This window comes from Helianthus annuus, chromosome 7 (assembly GCF_002127325.2).
Source record: "Helianthus annuus cultivar XRQ/B chromosome 7, HanXRQr2.0-SUNRISE, whole genome shotgun sequence".
Lineage (NCBI taxonomy): Eukaryota > Viridiplantae > Streptophyta > Magnoliopsida > Asterales > Asteraceae > Helianthus > Helianthus annuus.
The window spans coordinates 141,421,363-141,434,643 of record NC_035439.2 but is presented as its reverse complement, the minus strand read 5'-3'; the positions used below and the strand labels follow the sequence as shown (position 1 = coordinate 141,434,643).

At 39.6% G+C, this 13,281-nt stretch overlaps 2 protein-coding genes across 4 annotated transcripts; both read right to left on the bottom strand.

Annotated features, from left to right (window-relative positions):
- On the bottom strand, positions 1-2,663 carry LOC110867057 (wall-associated receptor kinase-like 20). Its single transcript, XM_035975363.1, has 2 exons — positions 1,807-2,663; positions 1-1,236 (listed from the first exon to the last, which is right to left on the bottom strand). Exons 1-2 carry the CDS (start codon positions 2,573-2,575, stop codon positions 134-136), a joined length of 1,872 nt encoding a protein of 623 aa, XP_035831256.1. The 5' UTR covers positions 2,576-2,663; the 3' UTR covers positions 1-133.
- Positions 2,664-3,995: 1,332 nt separating this feature from the next.
- On the bottom strand, positions 3,996-12,474 carry LOC110868864 (ultraviolet-B receptor UVR8). 3 transcript variants are annotated; one of them, XR_004862913.1, is made up of 11 exons: positions 12,035-12,357; positions 10,172-10,245; positions 9,995-10,069; positions 9,068-9,199; positions 8,740-8,976; positions 7,995-8,222; positions 7,295-7,338; positions 5,718-6,089; positions 5,538-5,628; positions 5,394-5,434; positions 3,996-4,365 (listed from the first exon to the last, which is right to left on the bottom strand). XR_004862913.1 is itself a non-coding variant. In XM_022118131.2 (11 exons), the coding sequence occupies exons 1-11, from the start codon at positions 12,240-12,242 to the stop codon at positions 4,243-4,245; spliced, it is 1,452 nt and encodes a 483-aa protein (XP_021973823.1). In that variant the 5' UTR covers positions 12,243-12,474; the 3' UTR covers positions 3,996-4,242. The 3 variants fall into 3 exon arrangements, 2 of the variants coding, with proteins under 2 accessions (XP_021973823.1, XP_021973824.1); XM_022118131.2 differs by having other exon boundaries at positions 5,718-5,900; positions 7,995-8,228; positions 9,995-10,079; positions 12,035-12,474; XM_022118132.2 differs by having other exon boundaries at positions 5,718-5,900; positions 9,995-10,079; positions 12,035-12,474.
- Positions 12,475-13,281: the final 807 nt, after the last annotated feature.

The window sequence follows — 13,281 nt, the reverse complement described above, 5'->3', positions numbered from 1 at the left end:
TAGCGTCGACTGACATACTCTTTCACGAAGAGTTGTATCATTTCAACAAAAAAAACTATGATGGTTCAACAACTATAAAACACAAAACTTTGGTCATTTTACACATATTTTCAAAATAGAAAAACATATTCATTTAGCGAAGATTATCGTCCGCGGTGTTTGCAACGACACCCATGATATACTCGATCTCCTCGGATGTTTCCTTCATAGAAGGCCGGTTCTCTCTTCGTTCCTCCAAACAACTCATCGCAAGAAACCCAAATGCTTTCATCGCCTCAATGTCCAACGAGGTCGCGTGTTTCTTAAGCGTCAGGTCAATAACATCCACCAATCTTTCCTCGTTCACTACTCGTTTAATGTAGGCGACCAAGTTTACATCTTCCGCGGGTCTGACAAAGTCTATAGCCTTTTGACCCGTAAGCATTTCCAACAACAGTACTCCAAAACTATACACATCACTCTTATCGGTCAACTGATAGTTCCAATAATAGTCGGGATCTAAGTACCCGAAAGTACCTTGTGCACAAGTTGTCACATGGGTCACATCCGCCTCGGCTAGTCTTGACAAACCAAAATCCGCCACCTTTGCTTTCATGTTGTAGTCGAGTAAAATGTTGCTCGACTTTACGTCACGATGGTAAATCGGGGGTGATGCGGAGAAGTGGAGGTACGCGAGCCCTTCGGCAGTGTCATGAGCGATACCTAGACGTTCACCCCACGTTAAAGGTCGTTTGTCATGACCATGCAAGTGATCAAAGAGGCTTCCGTTTGGAATATACTCGTACACCAAAAACGGTTGTTCCTCTTCCACACAACAACCGAGAAGGCGTACGAGGTTCTTGTGGTTGACTTGGCACAAGATTCGAACCTCGTTTAGGACTTGATCTATGCTTTTGGTGTTACCAGGTTTCGCGCATTTAACAGCCACTATCGCGCCATCCTCCATCACGCCTTTGTATACTTCTCCGAACCCGCCAACGCCAAGAAGATCGGTTTGCGAGAAGTTGTTAGTGGCCTTTTTTATCTCTTTGCTTGTGAAGACTTTGGCTAGCTTTCCAATGCCACTCGCCCCTACGATCTTCTCTCGCTCACGAGCAAGGCGTTTTCGTGCTGCTTTGCTTTTTCGATGGCGAATAAGTGTAGCCAACCCGAATATACTTGTTAAACATACTATACCACCAACGCATACCGTAGATGCGACAAGTACTGTCCGTTTTCTTCGGGCTTTTTCGAGATCTACAACAGAATGATTTAGTAACTAATATGCTCTTTAATTCTAAAATGTAATATTAAAATGCAATGGTCAACTACTAGGAGCCGAGTGGCCTGTGAACTGCTCGAGATCGGCTCGAGAAAAAACTCGAAATGAGCAAAGCTTTATAGAGGCCGAGCCGAGCTTGAGCCTTAAATAAAGCTCGTTTATTTATCCAGCCCAAGCTCGAGCCTGACATGTGAAGCTCGTCGAGCCTTGAGTGTAATATTAGTTTTTATTAATATTTAATAACAATTACCCCATATTTAAAGTTGTCCAGTAAATGAGCTGAGCCGAGCTTATTCAAACTTGTTTACGAGTCAAGCCCGAACCTAAAATAAGTCTGTTTAGTAAACGAGCCTAAACCCGAGCTTCACTTATCAAGCTTGCGAGCCTAAACGAGTTTATTACTTATATTATTTTTATTTAATATATCAATTAATAGATAATAAATGAGCTGAGCTTGAGCTTGAGAAACTACAAACGAGCCGAGCTCGAGCTCTCATAAGTTAATTAAGCTCGAGCTCGGCCCCTATTAACTACTAATCACTTACCCTTAACACACTGCCCGGCGACCGCATCCCAAAGGAATGCCGACTTGCATAAACACCTTCGTGATCCGTCGTGAGCATCCCTGCAAGTGGAAGTCGCCTCGCATTGAGCCTGTTTTGTACACGCTGGCTCGGGCGGTGGAGCCCACACCAACTCGACAGCAGGATCCGGCCACTTGTTAAACGGCAACGAGCTGTTTAGATTAACGAAGCTTTTGTACGCCCTGCATCGATTCATGGTTAGTCGAAGCGAGTACAGGCTTGTAGAGCTTCCTTTATAAAACGAACAACAACGTGGCGATTTCCTACACACGGACATCAGCGGTGATCCGTTCACATACGCTCTGCAAGGGCTCGTGGGAGTGCAATCCATCGTAAACGAAGACATTGTTTCCGTACAGTTGAAGAAGATTACAGTGTTGTTTAACGATATACTGAAAGGCAACGACGGGTCCAGCTGTATGCCTTGGGTGGGAAGATCAGCCGTGTAGCACGTGTTTGGTAAGAAGGGTGATTGCGCGATCACTAGCTGTTGGTCTTTTGGGGAGATTGATATGATCGGGTAAGTGTTATTAAGCGTGTCAAACTTCAACGCACCCTTGTCACACCGGACCTTGTACGACTGGTTGCCGCACATCGGTCCAGTGCTAAGCGGATACGGAACGTGACTTGTCCCGCAAGCAGGACATGTAACAACCGCAGCACGACCAAAACCGGTGTGCGCGATCAAAACCAAAACCGAAACCAAAACCTCCATGATCAGCACCAACATTGTGACCGGCTTATTAAATGACACTCGGAGGTACGAGGTAATAAGTAAATTGTTCCTAGTATATGTAGCTGGATATTGGATTATGGACATGTCACATGTGATTACAGATTCTTGTCCCCTCACATACCAAATAGGTTTTTACAATGGACACGTGTCGAAAGAATATGGTTGTTGAGATCCCAAATATGATTTAGGGATGGAAGCTTGTTATAATCCCTGAACAGTTAGGAACCAATCTCTATGTATTGTGGTACCAAGTAGCCACAAAAAAGGGTTAAAGGTTAACTGGGTATGTTTTGTTCATATTTAACTCGATAAGATTTTTTTTTTAAGTTTAAAGAATACTAGTTCACTTTATATTGCATAGAAACAAAATGGTATGTAAAATCCTAAAACAGTCGTTAAGAATTACATTACGATCCTAACATGGTTGTTTAGCATTATAGTATATAAGCGGTTTTCTCGCGGGATTCATCAAACACGTACTTATGAAAACATGAGCCTTCTTGACACATCAATATATGAACATGAATGTAAGCAACATCCCTTCTTGGCCGTTCATATCAGTTGGCATATTAAATAGCGATGACTGACCGTATGTCACGTAAGGTTTCATATCCAACAGGTTTTTCAAGTGTTGTGAATGGCAGATAGGGGTGTAAACAAGCCCAGAGGCTCGAGAGCTACTCGTGATCGGCTCGGTTAAAAGCTCGAACGAGTCGAGGCTTAACGAGCCCGAGCCCGAGCTCGAACCTGAAATAGAGCTAATTTAGTTATCGAGCCCGAGCTCGAGGCTGAAATACAAAGCTCGTTTAGGCTCGCGAGCCTAAACAAAATTTTAGTTTTTTATATATATCATATAATAATGATGATAACATTGGCGAGCCGAGCTCGAGCCGAGCTTTGGCTCGCTTAATCGCTGTTGAAACGAGCTCGAGCCAAGCTTTTAGCTCATTTGAGGTTGTTCTCGAAATAGCTCGAGCCGAGCTCGAGCTTTGGGTTTTACTCGCAAGCCGAGCTCGAGCTCTGAGAAGTAGGCTCGAACCGAGCCGAGCTCGAGCTTCATAAAAACATAACGAGCCGAGCTCGAGCCTAGTCGGGCTCGAGCTCGGCTCGTTTACACCCCTAATGGCAGATTAGTTGCAGTTACATACACAGGTTATTCGTGACGGTTCACGAACAGTCACGACCATTTGAGCCATCACAATTAGTAGCATTCGATAAAGAGACGTTCAGGTGTTTGGTTTTCCACGGAGGTTGATACGATTGGGTAGCGTTATGGAACGTATCAAGCGACACCCTCGTAGTATCAGATCTTGTTAAACCATTGGCGAAGGTGGGTCCCACATATCGACTGTTGAGCAACAGATTCATATTGAATGGAGGGAATAAGGAAGCAGATTCATGCAGTAGGTAGGTCTACATCAAGTGTTATTGACATATGTACAATAATTTAAGGATCAGTTCCAATAGTACAATGAAGAAACCTTGGAGACTTTAAAGAATGATGATTACATGCATACATATGATTGATTGTACATGTAAACAAACTATAGTATGTACATATGCATATACATGTACTCTTGTCCTCAATGAGAGAGCAGCTACTAACCTAACAAAACTTTTCTGGCTCTCTAATAGCAGCAAATGAGCGAACCGATCATGCATCAGGTAAGTGACTCGGCTAGAAGAAGTGTGTGCCACCATCCGCACGCAACGACTCTTGGGACACAGCCGTCTAGCGGAACTTGAGATGGGATGTTACGGTCTATTACGTCTCCAAGACCGAGCTGCAATGTTTACAACGGGTTAGGAATTGTTAAGACTTAAGGATGTAAATGAGTTGAGCTGCTCGTGAGCTACTCAGGATTGGCTAGCTAAAAGCTCGATCAAGCCGACAGTATACGAGCTCGAGGCTTTAATGGAGCTCAGGTAACAAATGAGCCCACCCCAGGCTGTACTTGGTGAGCTCGGCTACAGCCTAAACAAGCTTGCTATTTATATAATTTTTATTTCATATGCACACACATAAACATACCTATCTATGTAAGGTTAGGTTCGTGAGAAAACAACTAAAACCTTTAAAACCGAGAAAACCACTGCCAACCAATCAATTTTTTTAATTTTCCCCAATTTTTATTTATGAGGTTAGTATTGTAATATATATATACATACATATATATATATATATATATATATATATATATATATATTTGTAGCTTGCGAAGTTACATATATGTATTTCATACGAGGTATGCATACGTAGTTTACAATCTAATATATGCATCTCGCGACCTACACATATATACACACGCTAGAGGCGCACCCGTGCGATGCAGCATGGAACACAGACACCGGTAATCACGTAACATATTTATTTTTTATTAAATAATAAAAAGAACTATAGCAATATCATACTCAAATTAAAGAGAATAAAATGCTCGTTTATATGGTGTAATCTAAAAAATATATATGACGTATCAAAAAAGTTATGGCCGTTTAAAAATCATGAGGTAGTTGGTTTAAAATTCAACAATATGTTTTAAAGGATTGTGCCACATGTTTTAAAAGTTGTAATTACTTAAACTCTTAAAATTATGTAAAATTACATATTTAATTATTATTTTGTTTAGATAAACTTATTAAACAAGTCAATCCCGAGACCGAGCCGAGCAAACTATTCACAAAACGAGCTCCAGCTTTAGACAAAGAGCTCGAAATGATCCGAGCTCGTGCCTATACAAGCTCAGACTTGACTCGGTCCGTTTACACATCTTAACTTCACGACAATAAATCATATAGAGCGAGATGTGTGTACCTGACCATACTTGTTCCATCCCCAGCAAAACACCTTACCATCTTCAAAAATACAAAGCAAAAAATTAGCAATTTAGCCATTTTACATTTCATTCAAGTGTCAACAAAATGACAAATCAGCATCCCACATTCCCACAATACATACCTGTAATAACAGCACTGTGTCGTGCACCACACGACACAACTCTCGCATGTTCGTTTTCAAGACTCGGAGCATCCAAAAGCCGTGGCAACGTCTGTCAACAAACCATGTATCAACAACCACCGATCATGCAAACTAGAAGAAATTCAAGAAAAGTTAAATGGAAATTAAATAATTAATTACCTCAGCTTGATCAGTGCCGGTACCCAATTGACCGAACTGATTCCCGCCAAACGCATACACGTCACCGTCGCCTGAAATGCAGATTGTATGCCACAGGCCCGCAGCAACACCGTCTACGCGGATGCCCAACAATGATGATACGCATGTAGGGCTTAGCTCATCGTCGGTACTTCCTTGCCCACACTACACCATGAGAAATATAATTACAAGTATAGAATATTAATCAATATGCAACTACATAAAGACGTACAACAAACAATGAAATGTAGAACTTAAATATAATTTAAAAATGTCGGTTTTATCGGCTTCCACATAGAACTTCTTGAACATTCAGTGTGCTTTTTCTTCGTCATTTCTACGGTTCTACCTTACCTACATGTCGATTGTATAGAGCAAATTAATAAGGTTGAATCTACACAGATTCTGGAACAACACGAGAACGTAATGAACAAACGCAAAACAAACTATATAGATCTGATACCAGATACATAGCAATATCCATACCACTGGGCATCTCCAGAAAGATCGTAATAAGTATATATCATGATGGCAAACGCCATGCAACATAGTAGGGTAAAATATGTGGTGAAAGGAACTGTAAGAAGATACCCACAAAACAAAGGAATAACCAAGATAACAGACAAGTATGTCTAAACCGTTCGGCGGGAAGTTCGTTTATCTTTGTTCGTTTAATAAATGAACAAACACAAACAAGAAATTTCGTTCGATAAGTTAAACAAACAAACATGAACAGAGGTTGCGTTCGTTCGTTTATGTTTGTGAACATCCGGTAATGTGTTCATTTATGTTCGCTCATTTAAGTTCATTTGTGTTCGTTCATTTATAGGTCTTTTTATGTTAAAATTTTATTTTATTTGTTTTAATTTTTAAAATTGGAAGCCATAATTATACTATATGCCTCCGCCAACATCCCTCATTTGATCATTTTAATTTCAGTTTGTGTTAAAGCTTGTTAGTTTTTTGTGTTAATTATGTTAAGTATTTATTTATTTTTTGGTGGATTCTTCGTAATCTTTCTCCCATGACACCACCACCACCGCCACCGCCACCGCCACCATCATCATCATCATCATACTCAGTAAATCCCACCAATAGCAAAGCTAAGGTGGTCTGAGAAGGGTAAGATGTAGATAGCCTTACCTCTACCCCATAGAAATAGAGTGGTTGCTTCCAGTGAGACCCACAGCTCGATATTTCTGATGAAAAATGCAGATTGTATATTTAAATGAATATCTAACGTTCCCGTTACGTTCATGAACATTTGTTTTAGATTGTATATTTAAATGAATATACAACTTTCGTTTGTGTTCATTTACGTTTGTGTTCGTTTGCGTTCGTCTAAGCTCGGTAAGTGTTTATGAACAGTTCATGAACATGTCCATTTCCGTAATGAACAAACACGAACAAGAAATCTCATTCGGTAAGCGTTTGTGAACCGTTCATGAATATATTCATTCCTAAATGAACGAACACGAACAAGGCCTTGTTGTGTTCGGTCGGTCCGTTTACAGCCCTACAAACAAGAACAAAATAGTTCGAGAACAAGAGAGCTTCACCTGTCCATAGAGTCCCCAACCGAAAGTCATTAACGCACCAGCATCTGTAGACGCATTATACAAGATTAAAATCCAAGTTTAACAAACATATCTAGTAAAATGAACAACAATGAAATATGAACAGACTAGTTATATAGTCTATTAAAATGTTTAAATAGACATAGGGCCGCAAATGAACCAAACGTTTAGCGAACAGTTCGTGAACTGTTCGGCGGAGAGTTCGGTCATTTAGAAACCGAACCTACTTCATTAATTTATGATCATGAACGTTCGATAACGTGTCCGTTTATGTTTGTTCATTTATTTTATATTTATGTTTGTTATGTGTTCAATAGTTCATTAGGAGTTTTACTTTGTTTATATTATTTAAATACTTCAAAATTCCCAGTAATAAAATATTTAATAAATATTAGTGTATTGTATATTACATACCTTTTAATATATGTTCGATTCTGTTCATGAACGCTTGTTTGTGTTCGTTTGTGTTCATTTTTGTTTGTGAACGTTCGTTTGTGTTCGTTACCTAAAACTAACGAACGAACACGAACACTTCATTTCCTTGATGAACGGACACAAACAGAAAATCTCGTTCGGCAAGTGTTGATGATCACATTTATGTCCTTGACGAACACGAACAATGCCTCGTTCGTGTTCCGTTTGCGGCCCTAAATAGATGTCTGTGAAGCAGTTGAAAGCTTACCAGTAATTACAGCACTATGTCGTCCTCCACACGCAATTCCTTTAATATAACTTCCAGGGACTCTATAGCCCTCCATGGTTCCTCTCGGATGGGATGCGGATCTATCTTTTCCTGCTGATGATGTGGCAATGCAAGGTATAGGATGCGGTGATGATACCATCCGTATGCGGGACCCCAAACCTAACTGCCCTTCGCCTCCATACCCCCAACCCCACACCTGTCCTACATCTGAAACTTCACACAAGTTAAAACACATTGAAAATACTAACTAGTACAGAAAACAGTAATATAAATCCGGCGAGTAAAATGCCATTTTCGTCCCTGAGGTTTGGCCAGTTTCGCGACTTTCGTCCAAAGAGGTTTGATTTTTCCGCATCTGGATCCAAAAGGTTTGAAATCTTGCCATTTTCATCCGGCTCGTTAACTACATCCATTTTTCTCATTTAAGTCGGGGGTATTTTTGTCTATTTTGTTAACTTAAAGCAATTCGGTCTTTTTCACTTTATATGGAAAAAAACGAATTGCCATTTAGGTCAACAGAAAAGACGGAAATACCCCCGACTTAACGGAGAAAAATGGATGGAGTTACCGAACTGGATGAAAATGGCAAGATTTCAAACCTTTTGGATCCAGATGTGGAAAAACAAACCTTTGGACGAAAGTCGCAAAACAGGCCAAAACTCAAGGACAAAAATGGCATTTTACTCTAAATCGGCCCTGATAAAATTAGTTGGTTTGAAATTACCTGATAACGCCAATGTATGTCGCCCACCAGCTGCAACTGTGGCTATTCTTACTCCCGGATTCAATGCAACCAAACAGGGTAAAGCCGAAAGAGGTTCATCGCCAGCCGATGAACTTTCAACCACTTGTTTGGTTGACGATACACGTCTCCGTTTTGTACTTTCATCCCCAATGGCTTTACCGTCTACACCTGAAGCTATGCCACCTGTGGATCGTGATCCCTGTGGCCGAGGGCTCACTGTAATAAACTTGAATATTGGTTAATGAACCGTTACCGTTACGCGTATACCTCTGACAATGACTGTTAAAGAGAGTTAAAGTGATATTACCTTGTTCGGTTAAAAACGGATTATGCCTCTCAAATGCGTCTTTCTCTTGACTTTGAGGCGCGTTTGGGTCCCCGACAACTTTTCCGGATGGGACACACTCTTTCCATCCCCATGTATATACCTCTCCTGCTACTGCAGACAGAAGATGAGGTTTATTACTAAACTAGTATTTTGACCCGCCGCGTGTTGCGGCGGCGTGAAACTAGTTTGCACCTCAAACATTTGACTGACTTGTTTTCAAACAAAATTTACGTCAAAACGTAGACCAACTGAAAACACATAAAAATAAGTACAAAAATGTATTATATTTGCCAAGTATCATTATCGAGAAAAAAATGTTCTTTTAGGTTAAAAAATGGTACCGCGCGTTGACTTGGGTTCATACCGAAATGTACTTAAAAATAATCACTTAAGAAAACAGAGTTTTTTTTTAAGTTAAAGGTTAAAGAATGGTACCACGCGTTGAGGTTGCGTCGAAACGTAAAGTAACTCGAGTTTATACTGCCTAGTAGAAACGTATTATATTTGACCCGACTCATACATAAAATAAGCACGAAAACATATTATGTTTGACCGACATACATAAAATAAAATAAGCACGAAACGCACAAAACATAGACCAACTGGAAACGTACATAAAAATAAGCACAAAAAAGTATTGTATTTGACCGACGTACATTAAAATAAGCACGTGAAACTCGAGGGGGGCAAAAACGACATTTAATAAAGGTTTTAGATAGCTGAGGGGTGTAAGTGATAATGCCTAAAGTTGAGGGGTTGAGTTACATAAAAGACCAAAGAAAAACAAATCACTGTAGCTGACTTGATGATCACTACAGTGATAAACCATTCCACAAATGTTATATTATAAATTATAAATGAGTATAATCTCATCATAACTAATTCAAATATAGATGGATGTAGTACCGGTTACACATACGCAATGTGCCCAGCCGGCTGCGGCTCTCACTAACGAAACTTCATTCGGAAGAGGGAAAGGTTCTGGCGTTTCCTTAACAAAAGCATGCAACGAAACTGCAAATTAGCTTCTTTCATATGAAATTTGACAAATAGAGTAAAAGATATGAAGCTGTATTTTTATACCCCATGTTTCCCGGATGTCACGTAGCTTTGACCAAGATCGTCAGTAGAGCCCCATGTAATCAGCTTCCCTGTATCTGGGGATAAAGAAAGACTGGTAAGGAAACATGATGGCTAAAAGTGTATATCAACTATAAAACTTTATCTACGTGCAACATATAGACATTAAAACTCTTTTTGAAGCATTATCTCTCGTTCGAGAAACTGCTTCATCTGTAAGTTCAGTGAAGCGTTATATCTGCTGCTGCTGAGCTGCGCATTGAGCTGCTTCTACTCGACTTTATCCGACAGGTGACATCAGCTCGACAGTAAGTTTTTTTTTTCTTTTTTCTTTTTCTGGTGTTCTGTTTCACAATTGACAACATCAACTCTAGGCTAGTTGGCTCTTTTCTGATTATTTTTCTCTGTATTGATGTTTTGTGCTGCTGCCGCCTGCTAGTGTTTTTCTTAGTAATTGTTCTGTTTTATACGGCTGTTCAGCTCTCTTATTTACAATTATATCTTATGCCCTATGTTAAGCTGTCAACACTTTACTGTTTTTAGCCACTTAGCCATATAGTAAGTTATTTTTGTGCTTAACTCCTAGTTGTTAATGGCGAATAGCGACAAGGTACCTATATGCTACATAGCGAATAGCGATAAAGAGACGGGCTGGCTATTTTATAAATAGCGATACACTAGAAAAAAAATTATGTGTATGTTATATCAAAATACTCTGGTATATATATGCTATTTTACATGTATCTTTAACAAAAACCAAAACTCCAGCTATTTTATAGCTATATTTAATTGCTATTTATATTAAAAAAAAAAACAAAAAAAAATAACTATCGCTATCTATCGCTACAACCCTAATAGCGAGCCTAAACCTATACACTACGTAGCGCGCTATAGCGATTACTACGCTCACTATTGACAACTATGCTTAACTGCTTATTATCCTGTTAGTAAGTTAGCCAGCTAGTAATTATACAAGTGTAATTATACAGTTAGTAAGTTAGCCAGCTAGTAAGTTAGACGGTTGGTAAGTTAGCCAACTAGTAAGTTAGACAGTTAGTAAGTTAGCCAGCTAGTAAGTTAGACAGTTAGTAAGTTAGCCAGCTAGTAAGTTAGACGGTTGGTAAGTTAGCCAACTAGTAAGTTAGACAGTTAGTAAGTTAGCCAGCTAGTAAGTTAGACAGTTAGTAAGTTAGCCAGCTAGTAAGTTAGACGGTTAGTAAGTTAGCCACTTAGCTGTTGACACTTAACCTAATGTTAGCCACTTGGCTGTTGACAGATGTTTAATTGAAACTGCTTCTGAGTTTCCGTTTCATTTCAGTTGTTTGAGAAATGAACGCTGCTGGTGGTGCTGCAGGTGCTAGTTCCATGTCTATGGCATTATCAAATACAGTAGACCGAGCTGGAAAATATGGCATGGTTAGAGGGCTTCTAATCTAGTTTAGTTTATTACTCGGATTATATAGACTTGGTTGACCAGTTAATGTGTTCCTCGCTTACGTCATGTCCTCCGCCTTGCACCTCGGCTCCAGGAATCCTATCGTGTTGGCGCGCCTTACACTTTCTAGGAGAGAAACCTATGTAGACTATTCCGTATTCTCACGATATATACATACCTATACTCTCGTGGTTGAGGCAACCAGACCTTCAAGCCGGACCGCGCTACCACACAGTAATGTCAAAAGCTCAAAAACCTAATTTAACAGATTCAAAACTTACCTACATTCTGAGTTCCAATATCAAATAAATTCAAATCCAAAATTCAACACACATTCATGATTCATTCACACTTTACCTAACATTTCAAATCTCAAATTCCTCTAACAAACTCTACAACAAATCTCACAACAAACAAACAAACAAACAAACCTGAAATAGCCATAGCAAATCCGCAACCACCACCACACACATCCGTCCAAAACCTACCGGAATCCGCCGACTGCGGCAGCCTAACTTCGACCGGCGACAATATCGGCGAGCGTTGCGGCAACGCTCCTGGCAAATACCCCCACATATACACCGATTTCTCGTCACTCTTCATATCCATTTTCATCTCTTCATCTCCATCACCATTCATATCTAATTTCACCAAACCCTAACTAACACACAAACCCTAACTAATAATTATAATGTGTAGGATTGAGTTGAAGTTAATAATAATAATAATGTGTTTGTATAAAGTGCCCTAAATTGTAGCAAAGAGGGGCGTATCAATTTCGGGAGGAAGGGGGTGCCACGTTGATGTTCACGTGTACACGTGGCGAGATGTGAGCCGGAGGATGGGGTGAGTTGTTCTCAGCCACGAGTTTGTGAGAAGTTTCGAGAAGGTCGGTTTGAAGGGTATGATGAGCGTGGGTTCTTGGTTGTACCAGGAGGATGCTGACACGTGTAATTTAATAATAAAAGGATTTTGTAATTTTGAAAATTTTTGAAGTTAATGATGGTTTGTGGAATCAGAATAGTTGTTTAAGTCGGTAGGTTGTTGACACGTGTCTTGTGTAGTTATTATTGTTTTAAACTTGGTTTTTAACCAGTTAGATGTGATTTTAATCCGTTTGGTTTGCGTCATTTTTTCAGTTTAGTTCAAAGGTTTTATTTTTTATCTGTAGGTTATTATTGTCATTTTAGTCCAATGGGTTAGCTTCATCAATTTTTTTTTGTTAACGAGGAAGAAGGGGATTCAATCATTTTATATGTTATTTTGTTAACTAGAAGAGCAATTCAACCATATAAAATGACCGAATTGTCCTTCTCGTTAACAGAAAAAATAAATGAAGTTAACCCAGTGGACTAAATTGACAATGATGAAACCTTTTGGACTCACATGCAAAAAATGAAAACTTTTGGACTAAACTGACAAAATGGCTCAAACCGCAGGGACTAAAATGACACTTGACTCTAACTAAAAACTCATGTGACCCATTCATCAATAGTTATTGTTTCACAAGTACCTTGCCCGGGTTCGTTGTGGTGCCACAACACTATTGCCACCACAAAGGTAGGGTTGGCGGGTTAGATTTGTCTTAAGAAGCACCTGTGAAACAATGTTGTTGTTCGAGGAGAGTGTTGACTTTGGGATTAGTTGGTGGGTTTTGATTGGTTGAGGCATTTGACTT